At 45.9% G+C, this 21,955-nt stretch overlaps 1 protein-coding gene across 1 annotated transcript in view; it reads left to right on the forward strand.

The window, feature by feature from the left end:
* The window catches only part of GXYLT2 (glucoside xylosyltransferase 2), a 110,402-nt gene extending 88,697 nt beyond the window's left edge, over positions 1–21,705 (forward strand). The window contains exons 4-7 of the mRNA XM_085624235.1: positions 1,264–1,515; positions 15,575–15,698; positions 19,636–19,808; positions 21,213–21,705. Of these exons, the coding sequence (XP_085480361.1) occupies positions 1,264–1,515; positions 15,575–15,698; positions 19,636–19,808; positions 21,213–21,395 (732 nt within the window). The 3' untranslated portion in view covers positions 21,396–21,705. The remainder of the gene's footprint in view (positions 1–1,263; positions 1,516–15,574; positions 15,699–19,635; positions 19,809–21,212) is intronic.
* The last annotated feature ends 250 nt before the right edge of the window (positions 21,706–21,955 follow it).

A 21,955-nucleotide genomic window follows, 5' to 3' on the forward strand; every position in this document is an offset into this window, starting at 1 on the left:
GCACAGGATTACGCCGTAGGCTGACGGGGATGGTCCACAAGGACCCACACGCATTCTTCATCCCCTGTGAAAACTGAGACCGGATGATGAACTGCAGCTAATTTCATTTCAATCTATATGTACCATCCGACATGTAGAGCGAATGGGGTGCTCCAGAGGCCAAGCGTAGTCCTGTACTCTCCCACATTCGCTCTGCTTGTCCTCTGGCTCTTGTCTATAACCTGAGAGGCGTGTACGTCGAAGTACACCGAGGTCGTAGAAGCAGGAGGTGATAACATACTGATCTTGGCATCAGCCATCTCTCTGACGTTGAGAGTAACTCCTAAGCGTTTGGACTGGTGAAGCAGCAGCTGACTGGCCTGTGAAGTCCTCTCAGCCGTCTCAGTGGGTTTGATGTTCGTTGCTGCGCAATGTGAAGAGGCTTGATTTGGAGGTGTTTTGAGAAGGTTGTTCTTGTCAGTGTTATAAAATATTCCCACTGGTGGGCAATGTGGCAAGATGCCTTTAATGGGCAGTTTGAGAATCTCACAATGTGTAAAGCCAAGCTGGCGGGCAATGTGATAAGATGAGAAACATAAAACTGGAGTGGACCATATCAGAAGCTACCACTTGTGGACAGTTGAGTGAAGCTTGCACGATGGCAGTGTGAGAAGTTTGCACTGGTGGTCAGGGAGTGAAGCTTAGCCTGACAAGAGGTGTAAGAAGCTTACACCGCTGGGTGGTGAGAGAAGCTTGCACTTCTGGGTGGTGTGAGAAGCTTGCACTTCTGGGTGGTGTGAGAAACTTGCACTGCTTAGTAGTGTGAGAAGCTTGCACCACTGGAATGTGAGAAGATTGAACTGGTGGGCAATCAGAAGTATGTAGGTGGACTGTGTGAGAAGACTGCACTCGCGGGCAGTGTGAGCGACTGCTACTTGTGGGCGGTCAGCGAGATTTGTGGCAGTAAGGGGGGCGCACTGGTGGCCAGTGTGTGAACCTGGCATTGATTAGCAGCAAGAAAAACTTCCAATGCCCGTAGGACTTCATACTCCTGTGATCTCAAACTGCTGTACTTAGAAGCACTAAATGCACGTCTTAAGCTCGCCTTAGCCCTTTGAAGGGATTCAGTCTGAAGTGTGCGCTATAGAAGTGAATATACTTGCTGTGGAAACCACCCTATGGCTGTGCTTTCTTTAAGATGTCGCCTATGTAGCATTCTATGTCGGAGGTGGGGCTCTGTGGTTCTTACTGCCTTACTGATACATACTTTATCTCTCACCACAGGTGCTGTTACAGGACGTGGACTCGCTCCTCTATGTGGACACGGATGTTCTCTTCCTGCGGCCCATAGATGACCTCTGGCGCTTTCTGAAACTCTTTAATGCCACCCAGTTGGCAGCAATGGCGCCCGAGCACGAGATCCCCAAGATTGGCTGGTACAGTCGTTTCGCACGCCACCCCTACTATGGCACGACTGGCGTGAACTCGGGGGTTATGCTGATGAATCTGACGCGCATCAGAAGCACGCAGTTTAAGGTAATGCACCAAGAAAAAACCTTCTTGTTCAGGTGAGATGGACATAGAAATGCCCTGCACTGCTTGCTTCTTATTGGAGCAGAGAGGGGCTGACAGAGAAAAAAATGGAGGCTTGCTTCAACAAGCCCGTGGGGGCGGGTAGTGTGGGTCGCACGTCTGACACAGCAAGCCTGTTCAGAAGCGGGAGAGGCTACCATAGGCTAATGACGAGCCAATCACGTATCAGGCACGCATTCCACAGCTGACTGGGCTGCTGCTTTTCTGAGGAGTCGCGTGTCAGTAACTCCTTGTCTTACTTTAGGCCCCGCCCACCCCTGGAGGTGCAACAGGAAGAAGAGCAGTGCAGACCTTCCTGGGAGGGAGAGGTCTTGTCCTAAAACCCTTGTGTAAAAAAGTAAAAGATGGGGCTAATGAGTGCTTAAAGGCAAACTAACCTGGCTCTGAACGGAATTATTGCTTTTGTTGTGCGACTGACGGTGTGTCATGACAATCTTGGGTCTCAAATGAAGGCTGCAGCCAGGGTGTAAGCTCCATAGCCTTTGAGTATGAGGTGGAATGAATGTCTGCCCTTCCAGCCCTCTCTCTCTATAACAAGAGGGGCATCTTGGAAGGGGTGAGACTGGATGGTTGGACATATGAAATGGACTTACAACTTATTACTGTGATTCACTGATACCCAGGGCGGAGGCTTTGCATGCCCCTGGGGAAGCTGGGAACCGGATGGTAAAGGAGCTGGTAGGCGACCCACTAGCAGATCACTGCCTCGCTCAAACACTCCCTGTACTCAAATACAGGAGAAGGAGTGAAAGGCTGAAAGACCCAACAGCCCCAGGACACACCGGGGGTCTCCAGCACCGATCACACCTTCGCCCATGTAAGTGAAAGGAACACACAAATGTACTAGACAACCTCAGGTACTTTACTAACAAACTCTTCTGACCATCCAACAATTAATAACAGAAACCACTCACCCCTGTAAGTCGAGCACTGATTTACAGAAACCAAGCTTGCAGACCAAATAACATTTCCACTTACACTGAGCATTTGGTAAAGGTCATGAGACCAACCCCAATGAAGGCCAACTTTGAAAACCCACTACTACACGCCTCTGTTAGGGCTGCCATTAAATTATCTACTTTCTCTATTTGGACTGCCAGGAAAACCACGGCAGTCCGAAATAGGAATCCAAAGTGCTGACCTCCACTCAATGGGAGAAAACTACCAGCATTTCAAGACCATTTATATTTTTGTTTTTGAACAATAATGTCCCAGGGGGCTTGCTTTTGAAAAACAAGAAGTTCTGCTGAGTTAGTGCATTAAATATGGCGCCCGCATCGCAAATCCTCATTGCTTGCAGAGGAGCGCCTTGGGTCCTCGCCTTCAGGGCAATGATCTCTGACCATGGTGAGCTGGGGTCTAAACAAGCTCCATAGATGGTCATGGGGAATGTCACCCTCGGTATGATATCTCCAAAATAGCAAACTCACAACCACCTGCCCCAGAACCCTGATGAGATAGCTTGCAGCACAGAGGTCATGATCTCTGAGCATCATGAGCTGGGGTCTAAACAAGCACCTTAGATGGTGAGCTGGGGTGTAAAGAAGCTCCTTAGATGGTGAGCTGGGGTCTAAAGAAGCTCCTTAGATGCTGAGCTGGGGTCTTAACAAGCTCCTTAGATGGTGTGCTGAGGTGATGGTGAGCTGGGGTCTAAAGAAGCTCCTTAGATGGTGAGCTGGGGTCTAAAGAAGCTCCTTAGATGCTGAGCTGGGGTCTAAAGAAGCTCCTTAGATGGTAAGCTGGGGTCTAAAGAAGCTCCTTAGATGGTGAGCTGGGGTCTAAAAAAGCTCCATAGATGCACATGGGGAATGTCACCCTCTGTACGATATCCTCAACATAGCAAACTTACAACTGCAGCCCCAGAACCCTGCAGAAATAGCTTGCAGCGCAGAGGTCATGATCTCTGAGCATCGTGAGCTGGGGTCTAAACAAGCTCCTTAAATGGTGAGCTGGGATCTGAAGAAGCTCCTTAGATGGTGAGCTGGGGTCTGAAGAAGCTCCTTAAATGGTGAGCTGGGGTCTGAAGACGCCTCTTAGATGGTGAACTGAGGTCTGAAGAAGCTCCTTAGATGGTGAGCTGGGGTCTGAAGAAGCTCCTTAGATGGTGAGCTGGGGTCTGAAGACGCCTCTTAGATGGTGTACTGGGGTCTGAAGAAGCTCCTTATATGGTGAGCTGGGGTCTGAAGAAGCTCCTTAGATGGTGAGCTGGGGTCTAAACAAGGTCCTTAGATGGTGAGCTGGGGTCTGAAGAAGCTCATTAGATGGTGTGCTGGGGTATAAAGAATCTCCTTAGATGGAGGGCTGGAGTCTGAAGAAGCTCCTTAGATGGCGAGCTGGGGTCTGAAGAAGCTCCTTTGATGGTGAGCAGGGGTCTGAAGAAGCTCCTTGGATGGTGAGCTGGGGTCTGAAGAAGTTCCTTAGATGGTGAGCTGCCGTCTGAAGAAGCTCCTTCGATGGTGAGCTGGGGTCTAAACAAGCTTCTTAGATGGTGAGCTGGGGCCCTACAAGCTACATAGATGGTGAGCTATGGTCTAAACAAGGTCCTTAGATGGTGAGCTGGGGTCTGAAGAAGCTAATTAGATGGTGCACTGGGGTATAAAGAATCTCCTTAGATGGTGGGCTGGAGTTTGGAGAAGCTCCTTTGATGGTGAGCTGGGGTCTAAAGAAGCTCCTTAGATGGTGAGCTGGGGAGTAAAGAAGCACGTTAGATGGTGAGCTGGGGTCTAAAAAAGCTCCATAGATGCACATGGGGAATGTCACCCTCTGTACGATACCCTCAACATAGCAAACTTACAACTGCAGCCCCAGAACCCTGCAGAAATAGCTTGCAGCGCAGAGGTCATGATCTCTGAGCATCGTGAGCTGGGGTCTAAACAAGCTCCTTAGATGGTGAGCTGGGATCTAAAGAAGCTCCTTAGATGGTGAGCTGGGGTCTGAAGAAGCTCCTTAAATGGTGAGCTGGGGTCTGAAGACGCCTCTTAGATGGTGAACTGGGGTCTGAAGAAGCTCCTTAGATGGTGAACTGGGGTCTGAAGAAGCTCCTTAGATGGTGAGCTGGGGTCTGAAGAAGCCTCTTAGATGGTGTACTGGGGTCTGAAGAAGCTCCTTGATGGCGAGCTGGGGTCTAAAGAAGCTCCTGAGATGGTGGGCTGGGGTCTGAATAAGCTCAATAGATGGTGAGCTGGGGTCTAAACAAGGTCCTTAGATGGTGAGCTGGGGTCTGAAGAAGCTCATTAGATGGTGCGCTGGTGTATAAAGAATCTCCTTAGATGGAGGGCTGGAGTCTGAAGAAGCTCCTTAGATGGCGAGCTGGGGTCTGAAGAAGCTCCTTTGATGGTGAGCAGGGGTCTGAAGAAGCTCCTTAGATGGTGAGCTGGGGTCTGAAGAAGTTCCTTAGATGGTGAGCTGCCATCTGAAGAAGCTCCTTCGATGGTGAGCTGGGGTCTAAACAAGCTTCTTAAATGGTGAGCTGGGGTCTAAACAAGCTCCATAGATGGTGAGCTAGGGTCTAAACAAGGTCCTTAGATGGTGAGCTGGGGTCTGAAGAAGCTCATTAGATGGTGCGCTGAGGTATAAAGAATCTCCTCAGATGGTGGGCTGGGGTCTGAAGAAGCTCATTAGATGGTGAGCTGGGGTCTAAACAAGGTCCTTAGATGGTGAGCTGGGGTCTGAAGAAGCTAATTAGATGGTGCACTGGGCTATAAAGAATCTCCTCAGATGGTGGGCTGGAGTTCGAAGAAGCTCCTTTGATGGTGAGCTGGGGTCTGAAGAAGCTCATTAGATGGTGAGCTGGGGTCTGAAGAAGCTCATTATATGGTGAGCTGGAGTCTGAAGAAACTCCTTACATGGTGATCTGGGGTCTGAAGAAGCTCCTTAGATGGTGAGCTGAGGTCTGAAGAAGCTCATTAGATGGTGAGCTGGAGTCTGAAGAAACTCATTAGATGGTGCGCTGAGGTATAAAGAATCTCCTTAGATGGTGGGCTGGGGTCTGAAGAAGCTCATTAGATGGTGCACAGGGGTATAAAGAATCTCCTTAGATGGTGGTCTGGAGTTTGAAGAAGCTCCTTTGATGGTGAGCTTGGGTCTGAAGAAGCTCATTAGATGGTGCGCTGAGGTATAAAGAATCTCCTTAGATGGTGGGCTGGGGTCTGAAGAAGCTCATTAGATGGTGCACAGGGGTATAAAGAATCTCCTTAGATGGTGGTCTGGAGTTTGAAGAAGCTCCTTTGATGGTGAGCTTGGGTCTGAAGAAGCTCATTAGATGGTGAGCTGGGGTCTGAAGAAGCTCATTAGATGGTGAGCTGGAGTCTGAAGAAACTCCTTACATGGTGAGCTGGGGTCTGAAGAAACTCCTTACATGGTGAGCTGGGGTCTGAAGAAGCTCCTTAGATGGTGAGCTGAGGTCTGAAGAAGCCCCTTAAATGGTGAGCTGGGGTCTGAAGAAGCTAATTAGATGGTGCACTGGGGTATAAAGAATCTCCTTAGATGGTGGGCTGGAGTTTGAAGAAGCTCCTTTGATGGGGAGCTGGGGTCTGAAGAAGCTCATTAGATGGTGAGCTGAGGTCTGAAGAAGCCCCTTAAATGGCGAGCTGGGGTCTGAAGAAGCTCCTTAGATGGTGAGCTGGGGTCTGAAGAAGCTCCTTAGATGGTGAGCTGAGGTCTGAAGAAGCCCCTTAGATGGTGAGCTTGGGTCTGAAGAAGCTTCTTTGATAGATGTGGGGAATGTCACCCTCTGTACGATATCCCCAAAATAGCAACTACAGAACTGCAGCCCCAGAACAAGATAGCATGAAGCGCCAAGAGCTGCATAGCAAAAGGCGAGAAGTTTATTCAAATTAGTTCAATCCCAAACAAAAAACAAAAGTGTGAAGCAACCTTCCAGGCCATGTCCTCTCTGGACTCTGCAGAAAAAAGCAGCCCAGCTTCAAAGGATGGAACATATACTGACCACTGTAACTTAAAGCCTGCATGGTTCATTGTTTACTAAGACACTGCATTGATTATCCATGCATTTTTTCTCTATGTTCTTAATCTAAAAGGTTCTTATTAAATTATCACTTCACTTTGGTGCTCCTCACGTGCTAGTGACGTTGCTGTGCTGTAATTTACTAAAAGATTCCAAAGGCTTAGCCACATTTGTTTACTCCTGCCTGCTATGTGCATTCATGGATTAGCTGTTCTCTTAGAAGACCATAGATCCCACCTTTGTATCACTCTGCCAGCACTACATCTGCATTTTACCCAGAATGCCCTGGTTTCAGCTAGCTTAGCTACTAAATGTCTTTTCTAGAGTTGTTATAACCTACTATCAGAGAACCTGTGTTCATCAAAAGCAAGTCAAGCTTCGAGTGTCTATGAGTAGAGACAAGGACGCGTCACTGAGCCTAACTAAGAAGGGGGTGTTAGACATTTACTATTGTGATGGATTCCGCGTGTGGTCCACCGCTACCAGAGCGTGGGGATCCACATGTTCTTCTGGATTGATGACTTTGGCTGAAAGTTTTGATTCTGGTGAGAGTCCCCAAAGTGGCCAACCTGCTTCAGACAGACGGTTGGATTGAGTTGATGTCAGAAGGGGTTTGAACACTGATACCTCATCATATCTGAATGCCGTCCCTAGAGTCTCCACTAATGCCCGCCCGATGTTCCGCCTTCAGGGAGACCATCCAGTCTAGGTGAAGATTTGTGGTGGGGTGTGGCCGTCTGGTGGTAAAGACGGCTCAACAACCAAGGATCATAAAAGAAAGAAGCATCTTCAAGTGGATAATCAAGGAAGTGGTAAGTTTCACACCTGAGATGCTCAACACAATCCCAGAGGAAGAACTTATTTGTCACCTGTGGAGCGAGAGCAGCCCAGGATGTGTGTGGGTGCCAAGAAGACAAGGATTCTTCCATGAAATGATGCATCTTCTGCTTGGTTTGTGGTGACTTTCAAGGATGCTGCCAAGATCCCTAGTGCTGCAGATGACACTTGTCAATGGGTCAGACGGCTTCATCTGTGGAAGTGGGTCTTTTGGAGTCTCTGTCCTTTCTGTCAAAGAAACTGAGCCTCTTAGAAGGGCCATATAAGGACGTTTATGAGCAGATTTCTGAGTGGTGTCAAGCAATACTGCATAGAACAATGTTTCTAATCTTGACCACAGAGAACACCATCTCAGAGACAATGGTGGTGTGAAGACCTCAATGGGTTCTAGACGCGGAAAGACCACTGAGAGTGAATGGAGTTTGACTCAATCGAATCATCCTGCGCTCCAAGTGCACTGGATGGAACCTGCAGCTTGCACCAAGGGATCTTCGACACATCAGCAAAGGGTGGAGGCCAGCAGCTCCACGTGATACTAGAGAAATGCAATTTACAGAAGTGCACAAACCCCTTGACTGCCACTGGACCCTTACAGGAGACCCCCTTATTCAAACGTGTGGTGCTGTGTGGACACCTGGGAAGCTGGCTGTGGAAGGAGACCTTTGTCGCAGGAGGAAAAAAAAAAACAGGGTGGCGCAGGTGGGTGTCAAACTGTTAGTGGCTCTTTTAGTGCGTTCCCGCACTGATCCACTGTACACAGCTTTCTGCCTTGAGAAACATGGTGCCAGGGAATCGATGGTCAAAGATTTATAAAATAAAAGGGTCTCCTCCCAGAAGTAATAGAAACATTTGGGGTGGAGTGAGGTGTGGAAGGGTATGTGGGGTGGAACCTAAACAAACAAAATTAGGCTGGTTTACTCATAGCAGCGTTGCACAATATTTTCGAAGCCACAACTCAATTTCAGTCGTGACGCGGTGTGCATATTTTCCAATATTGAATTTCTTCATGAACTTTATTTCAGATGCACAGACTGAGCACACCAGTAAGGTGATATTTATGTCTGTTTATTATAGTTCAGTCCAAAGCTCTGCAGTCAATGATTTGTGCTCATCATTCTATTCTGCCTTTTCCTTGGATACTCTCTCTCGGGTGGTACTGCTGCGTACTTTGAAGGGTGGTTATTGGAGGTGTGGTCCTCTGCAGGTCCCTTCTGAAGGCTCCCTCTCACCATCAGGACCCTGAGTACACCGAAACGTCATCAGTGTACATCACTCTGCGATCTCTTCTTTGAACCGCTGGACGACCCCCTTCCTGAATCATTCATTTCATGTGATAGGTATTGGAATGCTAATACTCCATCCTCTGTGAAAGTATCCTCAGCACCTGGTATTTCTCTCATTCCGACCCAGGAAAAGTGCTTCAGTGACATGATATTTCTGACAAAAATATTGCAATACTACACATCACCACTTGAATATCGAGGACACAAATAATGAATCTACAAAGTTTCTCTGTAAAGTTTACAAATATAGTGAAACTGAATATTGTCATAGGTTAGTATATCGAACTAAAAATATTTAATATTATTAACTTTGAAAAATATATTAACTTTAAAAAAATAACCCTTAAAATATAAAATGTAGGAAATATATACACACATTTTATAATAAAAAAAATATAAAATATATACTTCAAAATAAATGCAAAAAATAAACATAATTTGGAAATAAATACAATTATTAAACAAACACAAATAATAAAAGAAATACTAAGAGTAATTATGAATATTTTTAAAATCAGTATATTAAAAATGGTGAAAAAATAAAATTAACTTGTACAATAAAAATTATGGACATTTAAAAAGAACAAAAATGTTACTAAAAAAGAAAGATACAATAAAAAATTATAACGGAAATAATTTTTTATTTTTTCTATTTTTTTTTTCTTTCAGTCCTCATCTCACCAAAAGTGTCTGCAATTCTCGAATAGCCACTTAACCAAACTATGTGCCCCGCGGCCACTTCGTTCACTTTGGTCCCAAGCCAGACCAGCCTCTTTGTTCGTGACTTGGTGTAATCATAGGACCGACAGGTATCACAGAAAGCCCAAACCTCTGCCCCAATCGGTGAAGGCCTGCCAGTTTATCCTTTAAACTATCGTCCATGATGCTACTATGCTGGTCCAGTCTGGCCACTAAAAAGGCAGCTCTAACCCATTCCTGAGGCTTTGGGGGCAACGGGTCTCCCCATTTCAAACAAATCTCCCGTAGAATCGGGTACAGCAGTCGACCTCTGTAGATTTGGCTCAATTTCTTACTCATTGTACCATCATCCCCAAAAAACACCGTAGTAACATTTAGGCAGATTTCTTCTTTGAAAATCCCACTTAAAGCTTTCTCAATTCCACTCCAAAAAGGTGCAAGTTGGGGACACTCAAAGAAGATGTGGAGGCCATTGGCCTGGGACAGGTCACATCTTGGACATTTTGGATTTGAGAGAGGGGCAAACTTTGCAATCCTAGCAGGAGTATAATATAACCTATTAATAACAAAAAAGTGGTTCTTTTTAAGATTAGCCGGCTTAATGTATTTATACAGCAACGCGGAAATAATTGTTAAAATTAAATAACAAAAAATGTGTGTTAAAAATAAAATCAGTAAAAAAGAAAATCTAATAAAAGAATAATTAGACTCTTGAGTGGTGAAATTCATGTTTTTATCATTTTTTTTAAAGCATCTATGAATTCATAAATGTAATCATTTATGTAAATGAAATTCAAATTAAGAATTTCAAATGCATTAAATAAATAGTGTATCATTAGACAATTATAAATTATTTATTTTTAAAAAAACTTCCCACCCTACAATGTCAACATCCAACCAATAAACACATTCCAATAAAGTAGAAAAAAATATATTGCCATGGAAAAATAAAATAAACTATACTGATAATAATTATACATAATTAACATTAACATACACCATATAACTCAAGAAGTAATAAGACAGAAGAAAATAATATATTATACACAACTATATAAAAAAAGATAGTAAATACTTAAAAAATAATATTCTTGCCCTCAATATTCTATCTCACAATATTCTTGAAATCACAATATTATTGGCAGAATATTTGTGTCTAACGATATTTTTGCAACGATAATAAAACACTATCGGAAAATCAAGACCCAAAAGCTCAGTTTCTGGTCATCTCCCCCATCTTCTAATATTTCTACCCAGTCTTGGCTGGATTCCATTACCACTCTCCCTCCAAACTCATTATCTGTGACTGCACCAACTCCTTCAGCATCATCAGTCAATCAATCAATTAATCAATCAATCAGGGTTCATAAAGCGCAGGGTATCTAGGCGCTTCAGTTTCAGTCAGCTCAGTCATAAATAAAATAAAGGTTTGATATGGGTGACTTCCAACTCGGGCGTCTCACAGGATGAAAAGCGCATCCCGGAGAAGGACTCGAAGGCAAAAGGTCAGTCTGAAGTGTTGTCGCGGTTAGACTATGGGCTACCACTGCGCTCTCTGTGCCACACCTTGTCTCGGGCAGCGTTTGGTTTTACCACATCACCCTTTTTCTCATCACTGTGGAGTGACTACCTACTAACACAGATGCATGTCCCTAACACCCAACTTTCATATAATTGTGAAAAACGACTCTCACCTTTGGCAGGTGCACAAATGTAACATTTCGGAGGGTCCTACTCTCGTACAAGCTCTGAGTCGCTTCTTCTGTATGTCTTGGTTTTTAAAATGCTCTGCATCCAAGTGCAGCCTTTCTCAGGAAGCTCCCTGAGAATTGAGAACTCCCGCCTCGCAGAAGCTAGGGCAGCGGCTTCTTGATTGCGACATATCTCTCTCCTGAGCCCTCACAATGCTTCCCCCTCATGCCTTGTTACAAAGCGCCTTCCCTCTTCCAGACTGAGGTTCACTGCTGCTGTTTCAATGTCTGCCATTATTATCCTATTTATGTAGGTTTTCTGTTATCTAGGATAGGATAGGATGAGGACTTATAAAGCGCACTAAAACCCGAAGGTGCCATGGCGCTCGGGGGAAGAGACAAAGAGAGCAGAATGAGAGGCTGCTGACGAAACCGAAAACAGCCAAGTCTTCAACAGTTTTTTGAACACCGGAAGGGATTCCTCCCGGAAAATCGAGGAGGGTAGACTAAACTGAAGACGTTTTCTCCACTCTTACTTACAAGTATGAGAAATGATGTGTGCACCCTTTTTTTGACTCCTCTGCCCTCCCAGAACCAACTTAAAGATGACTGATGTTCAGTCGTACGCAGCGGGTGCGCCGCTGGTGCACCAAAGGCAAGCCACTCTGCGCTTATGTGCTCCTAGATGCACCTAGTGCCAGAAGCCCTGGTCCTCCTACCTCTACCCAGCTGCGACCCTCTGCACCCTCAACCCCAGTCGCTACTTCCCAAGCTGGCTTGACACACCACACAACACTGTATAAGCGTTCTTCTGCGCATCGTGCATGTTTTAATGCACCTAGCAAAAATCACTGCACCTGCACCAACAGCACTCAACATTCCACTCTCTTACACTCACACAGTCCTGCAACCACTCACATAATGCTTCACAGTTGCATGCACACTCCTCAATAACCGCTCACGCACCACAACCTCTCAGACGATAATGCCCGGGTGTACTTTCAATCACAGAAACCTGGAAGAATGCCACGTTGGCACCTGACATCACCACAGACCCGCCTGCCCCCTGGATGCAAGGTTGCCAGGTAAGACAGACTTTACAAGCCTGGAGGAGGAATCACCATCATTCATAAGAACACCATCAGCCGCTCCACATCCATGGACATGGCATCCTCCAAGAAGCACCATCATCCTCCTCCGTCAAGCTCCGCATCACAGCCAACTTCCCTCTTATCGGCACTCTCATCTACAGACGACCAGGGCCATGCTCCAACTTTACTGACACTATCACGGACTTCGTCGCACAACTCGTCCTTGTCGCTAGCAATCCCATCATACTCAGCGACCTGAACGTGCCTCTGGAAGACCCAGCTCAAAAGCATTCATCGATCACCTTGGAAGTCTGGGCCTCACCCAACCAGCACAGGGACCTCCCCATGTCACCAGACACCACCTGGACCCTATTTTCACTACCTTGGACAACATCTGTGCCAATGAGTGCACGCAAGACTCTTGGAGAGACACGCTGTAATCAAGTTCAGCATCCCTGTCCCGGTCCAACATACAAGCACCACCGCCAGACCAGCCTGACAACTGGAACAGCCTCATTGACAAGGACTGGAGCACGGCTCTCAACACCCAGTGACTTGAACACAGCAACAGCCTCCCCAAAGTCATCAAGAATTTGAAGAATTGGATCATCTCCTGTGCCAGCTCCCTGGCCCCCTTCAAACACAGCAATACAACACTATCCAGACTCCAGAAGAGTTGATACGTGGAGTAACTCAGACCGATGAAACACAGCTGCATAGAACGGAAGCGCAAATGGAGAATGAGCCAGGACAATGCAGACAGGAGGCCATTCAACTTCGCCCTGCGATGCTACCACCAAATGATCAGGACCACCAAAGGCGCCGCTCTGGCAGACTGCACCAATGCCAGCCCCAACAGAAGCAAAGACGTCTTCACCATCGTGAAGGGTTTCACCTCTTCAGCAGTCACCGCCACACAGGACCTCTGCAAAACATCACTGCCACTTACATTAACTTGAACCCGCAAGTGGACCAGACAGGTCTCGCCAAACGCCTCCCGATCCTATCCAAAGAACCAATGCTAACCACATGGCCTGTCATAGCCCCCAGAAGAAACCTCCACCACTATGAAGTTTAGCTACTCAGGGCCCCAACAGACCCCTTCTCCCACCATGCCTGTTCCAGAGGACTGGACCCCATCAGCACAATGCTCACAACCATTCTGAATGTCTCCACCTTATTTGCAACCTTCACAGATGCTTCAAAATACACAACTGGCCTCGCATTGCTGTAGAAACCCTCAGCGGACACTTTAATGCTCATCAACTACAGACTGATTACCCCACTACCATTCCGAGCCATGGGATTAGAGAAAATCTTCAACAGACACCTCACGGAATACCTAATCAACCACCAACTAGTTGAGACTACTAGTCTGGTTTCAGTCCCAACCACAGCATGGAAACTGCCCTCATCGCCGCCACGGATGACATCCGCATGACTCTGGACAGAGGAGACACTGCAGCCCCCATCCTCATGGACCTCTCTGCAGCGTTTGACACGGCGTCCCACCCCATCCTCATCCAGTTACGGCATTGGTATCCAAGACATACACTCCGATGTATCTGCTCCTTCCTGACTGGAACTCAGACCGCCTGGCACCGTCCACCACGGATACCTGCTACTCCATCTGCGGGGATCTGCTAGAATCCTGCGTGAGCACAATCCTCTTCAGTGCATACATGATCCCGCTAGCCAGCATCATCCAGTTTCCCAACATCAATGTCCTGTCCTTTGGCGACGGCGCGCAATATTTTATCTACTTACAGAGAAGGCGCCAAGTAGTGGGATCAAGTTCAACGCCTGCAGGACTGAAACCTCTGACTGGATGAAGACCAACTGTTTGAAGCTGAACACTGACAAGTCCCAAATCGTGATCTTCGGGAAGAGCACTTCAGCATGGGACGCCACCTGGTGGCCAACAGATATAGGACTGACACCCACCCGCACCAAGGACCTCAGCACCGGCACTGGGAGAAAACTCTACCGCCCAAGTCAATGCCGTCACCGCCTCATGCTTCCATAGGCTGAAGACGCCGAGGAAGATTTTCAAATGACTCCCAATCAGCACCCACAAAACACCCCATACGTCCTTGACACAAGCAAGCTGGACTACGGGAATACCCTCTATGCTGGGATCAACAAGAAACTCACCCGAAGGCTGCAGACCTGTCAGAACTCAGCGGCCAGAATCACTCTCATCCTCCCACGACACACTCACACCACAGCAGGAGCTCCACTTGGTCCCCACACACCAACAAGCACTGGCGGCTCCTCGAGGGAGTGCTGCGGGGCGGGGGAGGGGCAGGGTGGGGGTAGTAAACTCTGGAATTGGGCCGAACGGAGTTGAGTGAAGAAATAAATAAAACAAATTACACTGCGCGCTGCATCGCCGATTTGGCGTTGCAGTGTGCGCAATGTCATTCGCTTTGTTTATTTATTTCTTTACTCAATTCCGGAGATTACTACCCCCACCCTGCCCCTCCCCCGCCTTGCCCCATCGCCCGCAGCACTCTCTTGAGGAGCCGCCACTGCACACAAGCACAATTCAAACTCCTCACACACTTTCAAGGCGCTACATAACACAAGGCCCAGCATACTTAAACAATCACACCTGCTTCCACAAACCTTCCAGGCACCTCAAACCTGCTCAGCGCCAGGATAGACTCCGGGTGAAAGGGCGCTGTAGAAATCTGCATAACAGAACATAACACTTGGGGCCTGATTTCGATGTCGGGTGGAATTCCTTCTGCCGGACACCGACTCCGTCCTGGGACCGACCGACACCCGGTCGGCAGTCCTGTCTACCTCATTAGGATGCGACCGAACACTGTTCTGTCGCATTCCTATATTCCACTATGGGAGCATACATTTGGGCCATAAATCAGCCGGAATGCGTGCTCCCTTAGTGAAATGGGAGGTGCGGTTCACCCCTGCACCCCGTGGCTGGCACCTTAACGTGCCTGCCACAGGGTGCAGGGATCAACAGGGGGGCACCATAGGTGCCCCTCAGCCTCCAACCGGAGGCCTTGCACCAGAGGGGGTCCTGCTGTGGGCCCCCAAACATGCTTTCCCAACATGGTTTCCATGTCGGACAGACGGGCATGCAAACCATGTTGGATCCGTGCATTGTAATCTAAACGGCCAGAAAGGCCCGTGCTTGAGATTACTAGCCGGATTCCAACTAGCAGACGGGCTCCCCGCGCCCGTCGGAAGCCAGCCAGAATGACCGGCAGGTTTCCTTTGCGACCGTCTCGGTTATAATGAGGCTGTCTGAAAGGAAACCGAGCGGCCCATTACGATACGACCCTGAAGGCTCTGACCGCAGGGGCCGCTTCATAATCTGCCCCTTACCTGTTAATCTGTTTATGGCGCTCATGGGGACTGATTCACACTTAAAAGCCTTGAAATAAAAAATTACATTATGTTTTACAGAATAGCATGATACCGTCTGGCCTTTCGTGGGAGGAAATGTTGTATCCCTTGTACCAAAAATACAAAACCTACATCACCTGGGGCGACCAAGACCTTCTGAACATCATCTTTTCATTTAATCCAGGTACCCTGTGTTTTAACATTTTGTTTTAAGAGTATGCAGAAACTATTGTTTGTTTTCAATTTGTTACCTTTTATTTCAATATTTAATTTCCTTATGTATCAAATCTGAATATGCGGAAGGCCTTTTCTGAGTATTTTCTGGGTAACCTATAAGAAAAGAGTCCATGCTGCCTGATATGTCCGAGTGTTACCAGTTCATAATAAAACTTCACCCTTGCTGTTCATTTGATGGATTTTTTTTTAACTATGAAAGTAAGTTTTAGATGCATGTTAAGGCAGCAGACAATGCCTCCTCCACTCTTCAGCGACTAAGAAAATAATTTAAAAAGTGGTAGCTGATTTAGCTAAACAAATGTACATAAAAAATGCAAAAATTATTGTTTCTTACGTAAAAATACTTATTTCCTGGTCCCAGTCTAAGGCTTATCTCTCACCTTAAAATGATTTTTATCCTTTAATAGGCGTTAAGAAGTTTTATGCTCTAACTTTCCCATATCCCACACCCTGTCATAGCCGGAGCTCGTGTACATCCCTCTTGGAAGCCACTGAAAGTCACTTACAGCAAGCACTGCGCACTGCGCATGCGCAAGCCTTTCTCACTTCGGTTACTGAAACATTCAGGACTGTCAGGACCCAAAAACGAATGACACCCCCCGACTGGAGAGATTCAAATGCAGCTTTTAGCGGGGCCCATGTATTAAACGCAGCCCTCGTACACTGCTCCCTCGTCGCCGGTTCCTTTCCTTTCTTCCTTTTCCAATCCTTAGATTTATTGTCACCTAATTGGTCGTCGCGGCGCCTTCGTTTCAGTGCCTTGTAAATTCGTTTAATTGACTTTCCTGCTTGACGTCTTCGCATATTTACAACGCCAGTTCAATGACAATTGCTTAATTGAGGTAATCCCGATAATATTGAAAAACGGAAAGGCTCTGGCAGTCAGGCAACGTATTGATATTGTCATCAAATATGAATTTATTTGACAATTTAACACATTTGTTTAAAACTACAAACTCAGAGTTTCTCTTTTCCTTTTAATGGTCTCTTGAGATGCTGACAGTGTCTCTTCTCTTCATGTTCTCTGAAGCTGCTGAAAGTTTCTCTTCGTTAATGTTCTCTAGTAATTCTGAAAGTTGCTTTTCTCTTTTTAAAGTTTTCTAGAGATGCTTACAGTGTCTCTTCTCCTTGCAATGTTCTCTAGTGATGCAAAACGTTTCTCATCTCCTTTTAATGTTCTCTAGAGATGCTGAAAGTTTCTCTTCTCATTTTTATGTGCTCCAGAGATGCTGAAAGTATGTTTCTCTTTTTAGTGTTCTCTTGAGGTGCTGACAGTTTCCCTTCTTGTCTTAAGTTCTCTAGAGATGCTATAAGTTTTTAGGTCTCGCCTGACCCAGCGCATGCGCTGGTCCGGCGAGACTTATTGCGAGGGCTCCAAAAAGTGCTACCAGGCCAGCCTAGAGCTACAGTGCATGTGCACGGGTGCGCGCGCCGCGCTTCACGCGATTACTTTCACTTTCGCGGCCGCTTTGATGTTTGATCGCGATCACTTTTGCGGTCGCTTGGCATAGCCAATAGGCCTCGCTTTTGGGACCTTATAAGTATTTAGTTATGCAACTGTTGCATGGCTAAACACTTATAAGGTCACAAAGGCGAGACCTATTGGCTATGCCAATGCTTGTTCTTCTTATTTTAGTGTTCTCTAGGGATTCTGAAAGATCCTGTTATCCTTTAAATGTTCTCTAGAGATGCAAACAGTATGTTTTCTCCTTTTAATGTTCTCTAGAGATGCTGAATGTCTCCTCTCCTGGTAATGTTCTCCAGAGATGCAGAAAGTATGTTTTCTCCTTTTAATATTCTCTAGAGATTCAGAAAGTATGTTTTCTCCTTTTAGTGTTCCCTAGAGATGCTGAAAGTTTCCCTTCTTGTCTTAAGTTCTCTAGAGATGCTATACGTTTTTCTTCTCATTTTAGTGTTCTCTAGGGATTCTGAAAGATCCTGTTATACTTTAAATGTTCTCTAGAGATGCAAACAGTATGTTTTCTCCTTTTAATGTTATCTAGAGATGCTGAATGTCTCCTCTCCTGGTAATGTTCTCCAGAGATGCCGAAAGTATGTTTTCTCCTTTTAATATTCTCTAGAGATGCAGAAAGTATGTTTTCTCCTTTTAATGTTCTCTAGAGATGCAGAAAGTATGTTTTCACCTTTAAATATTCTATAGAGATGCAGAAAGTATGTTTTCTCTTTTTAATGTTCTCTAGAGATGCAGAAAGTATGTTTTCACTTTTTAATGTTCTCTAGAGATGCTATAAGTTTCTCTTCTCCTTTTTATGCTCTCCAGAGATGCTGAAAGTATGTTTTCCCTTTTTAATGTTCTCTAGAGATGCTATAAATTTCTCTTCTCCTTTTTATGCTCTCCAGAGATGTTGAAAGTATGTTTTCTCTTTTTAATATTCTCTAGAGAGGTTATAAGTTTGTCTTCTCCTTTTAATGTTCCCTAGAGATGCAGAAAGTATGTTTTCTCTTTTGAATGTTCTCTAGAGATGCTATAAGTTTCTGTTCTACTTTTAATGCCCTCTAGAGATGCAGAAAGTATGTTTTCTCCATTTTATGCTCTCTAGAGATGCTGAAAGTATGTTTTCTCCTTTGAATGCTCTCTTGAGATGCTGATAGTATGTTTTCTACTTGTTATGCTCTCCAGAGATGCTGAAAGTATGTTTTCTCTTTTTAGTGTTCTCTAGAGATGCTACAAAGTTTCTCTTCTCCTTTTAATGTGCTCTAGAGATGCAGAAAGTATGTTTTCTCTTTTTTTTTTTAATAAAACTTTTTATTAACAGTCATCGACAATGAAACCATTATCACAATAGAGCAAACTAAATATATATAGGCATGACAATCAGAGGCGGCACATTTCAGTATTCGACACAGCAGGGGCTGATCAGCGAGGTGACGAAACATTTGGCGTGGTGTACTGTGGGGGAGCGGAGATTCCTCCACTCTATGGGTTACGCAACATTCTTATGTGGGAACACACATCAAGGCAGGCACGGGCCACATATCTCGCCTCTCTCGGGACACCGACAACACAAATATGATGCTCTAAATACAAATATTTCTGCACATTATGACTATTGAGAGCCATTCAAGGAGGGAGCAGATCATCAAGTTCAACATTTTGCGGGGGGTGCAGATGTCGCCCCGATATGAATTCCACCCTGACCAAATTGTTTTCTCTTTTTAATGTTCTCTAGAGATGCTGAAAGTATGTTTTCTATTTTTAATGTTCTCCACAGATGCTGAAAGTATGTTTTCTCTTTTTAATGTTCTCTACAGATGCTGAAAGTATGTTTTCTCTTTTTAATGTTCTCTAGAGATGCTGAAAGTATGTTTTCTCCTTTTAGTGTTCTCTAGAGATGCTGAACGATTCTCTTCTCCTTTTAATGTTCTCTAGAGATGCTTAAAGTCTCTTCTCCTTTTAGTGTTCTCTAGAGATGCTGAAAGTATGTTTTTCTTTTTTCAATGCTCTCCAGAGATGCTGAAAGTATGTTTTTCTTCTTTCAATGCTCTCCAGAGATGCTGAAAGTATGTTTCTATTCTTTTAATGCTCTCTAGGGATGCTGGAAGTATGTTTTCTCTTTTTAATGTTCTCTAGAGATGCTTAAAGTCTCTTCTCCTTTTAGTGTTCTCTAGAGATGCTGAAAGTATGTTTTTCTTCTTTCAATGCTCTCCAGAGATGCTGAAAGTATGTTTCTATTCTTTTAATGCTCTCTAGGGATGCTGGAAGTATGTTTTCTCTTTTTAATGGTCTCTGGAGGTGCTGAAAGTTCCTCTTGTCCTTTGAATCTGGTCCGGAGATGCTAAAAGTTGGACTTCTCCTGTTAATGTTGTCTAGAGATGCTGACATTCTGACTTCTCCTTTTAATATTCTCATTCTTTTTCCCTAGAGATGCTGTATGTGTTTCCCTGCCAGTGGAACTACAGGCCAGACCACTGCATGTATGGAAGTAACTGCAAAGGGGCGGAGCAAGATGGAGTGTCTGTTCTCCATGGTAACCGAGGGGTCTACCATGATGACAAGCAGCCCACCTTTAAGGCGATGTACGAGGTGATACGGGAAGTAAGTCTTCTGCAGTAACGAGGGCGTGGATTACTGAGTTATGAGCTGGCTTCTTGGTCTGGCTACAATATGTTCAGTATGACCCTCCTAGCCTATCACTGCACCTCCCCCACCCTAGAGACCACGTCGCCCTGTGGTCCGATAGGCACACAGAAAGCAGTAGGCAAGTTTCTACAGGTACTCAAAGTTCTAGAGGAGTTTGCAGAAAACTAGCCCTCGGCCAACTCTGCACCAGTGAGGTCTGTGACCGACACCTTCTCACCTGCAAAGACAGCGCTCCTGGGTATAAATAAATAATAGAAGATGGTGGGCGGAGCAGCGCCAGCCAGTATCTATCCTGGACGGTACATGTTGGCATCAGCACTGCCTTTTTATTCATGGGCATCATCCAATGCCAACGTACATACAAGTTTCACGAGTGCAAGGGTTCGAGTCTGGTCAAGAGATTAATCAACTGAATTTGAGGCTCTAACTAAACCTGGAGCCGGCCTTGTCCAGGTGAGGCAGGGTCTGAGCATCAGGTTGGGCGCGATCTCCTTTCAGTGGGAAGCGCAGTGTGACTGGGTGGTTGATTTATGATGATGGGCATAGATGCCCCCCATCATTAGATTCCCAACACGTAAGCGGGTGCTCTATCTGTAAGAACAAAATCAGATGGCGAAACGCTTTGGGAGACCCTGTAGGAAAATAAGGCGACTGCCTTAGGGCACCATCAAAACTGGACACCAGAGCGCGCCTGATCGCAAGAAATCACCCCATAAATGTCCTTGGAGCTAAGGGGAAGGGAGCACATGAACATCAACATGTCATTGTGCCTGAGACTCTGAAATGCTCACACAAGCTTCAATAAGCCGCTGTGCTGCTCGGGGAAAGGGGTGCGTGTTGAGACCAAGAAGCCTGAGTGTGTCTGACCTATAATGCTTAAGGACAATTATTTCTTGATGTATTGTAGCGCTTAATGCCACAGATGAACAGTTTCTAAGCACTGTATTTAACAGATGCTTCTACCAGAGAATGTAAAGGTAAAAGGAAAGTGGAAATGGCTTGTCTCTCTGGTACCTCTGAAGCGCTTCTGTTGCAGGGGCCCACGTCAGGCACGCGTCCACGTCTAGGCTGGCGTGTGACTGACTCCCACCTGCAGATGGCGACCTTTCCTAGCATGTCAGTGAGCATTCAGGTGACGTCATAGTCCAGGGTTTAATTGACCAAAAGTCACAGTGGACCCCATTACCACATATCTGTCAGTAGGTGAGATTGGTGCCCCACATACTCCTGCATTTTCTACAGGAGTACGTCGCACAGACTCATGGGAGACGTGTTGTGAGTTGGCGCTGCGCTGATGCACGAGGCGGTATTATATGATCTGTAATCTGAAGGGTGACCAGAGCTTTCTTCTCGTTCCAGTTTCCCTTTGAAGACAATCTCTACCAGTCCATGTATTACCCTCTGCAGTCGAAGTTTCTGGAAACGGTGCACACTCTGTGTGGGCGGATCCCGCAGGTGTTTCTGAAGCAGATCGAGCAAACCATGCAGAGAGCCTTCGAGCGCCGCGTCATCGTCCGCGTCAAGTCCCGGAATCGATTCTGAGCGAGACTTGGAGATCGATTCGACATTTGTTGTGATGTCTCTAAGACACTGAACTCTCACAGAGGCAGCAAAGGGAACATGACTGGAAGCCCTGACCCTGGACTGGAGCCGCACAGCATGCACCTAAGAACATGGATAGGATACAAGTTTGCAAACTTATGGACAATATTTTTTATTTTAGCAACAAAACAGTGATGCATGTGTGATGTTTTTATAATACTTGAAGTAGTATGTGCATTATAACAGTCAACACGCAGGGAGAGTGAGGATGTCGAAAAAAGTTCAAAAATATTAAAATAAGATGCAAATTACCAAATGAATTTTCTTCCAGGGAAGTGACCATGAAAAGAGAAGTTGGATTTTGCTGGTCGCGTGACACACTGATATCCACAAGGGTGGAGTTGTACCAAAGAAGGATTGTGGTGGACTTTCTCTAGCAGGATCTCGCCTCCTGCCGCTCTCTCCCTGAGACTGGGAGAGAATTTCATAACATGACTGCCGCTTGGTGATCACAAGCCGGTAGATCCGGGAAAAAGAGTCCACATTTGTGAAGCCAAAGT

This window comes from Triturus cristatus, chromosome 9 (assembly GCF_964204655.1).
Source record: "Triturus cristatus chromosome 9, aTriCri1.1, whole genome shotgun sequence".
Classification (NCBI taxonomy): domain Eukaryota; kingdom Metazoa; phylum Chordata; class Amphibia; order Caudata; family Salamandridae; genus Triturus; species Triturus cristatus.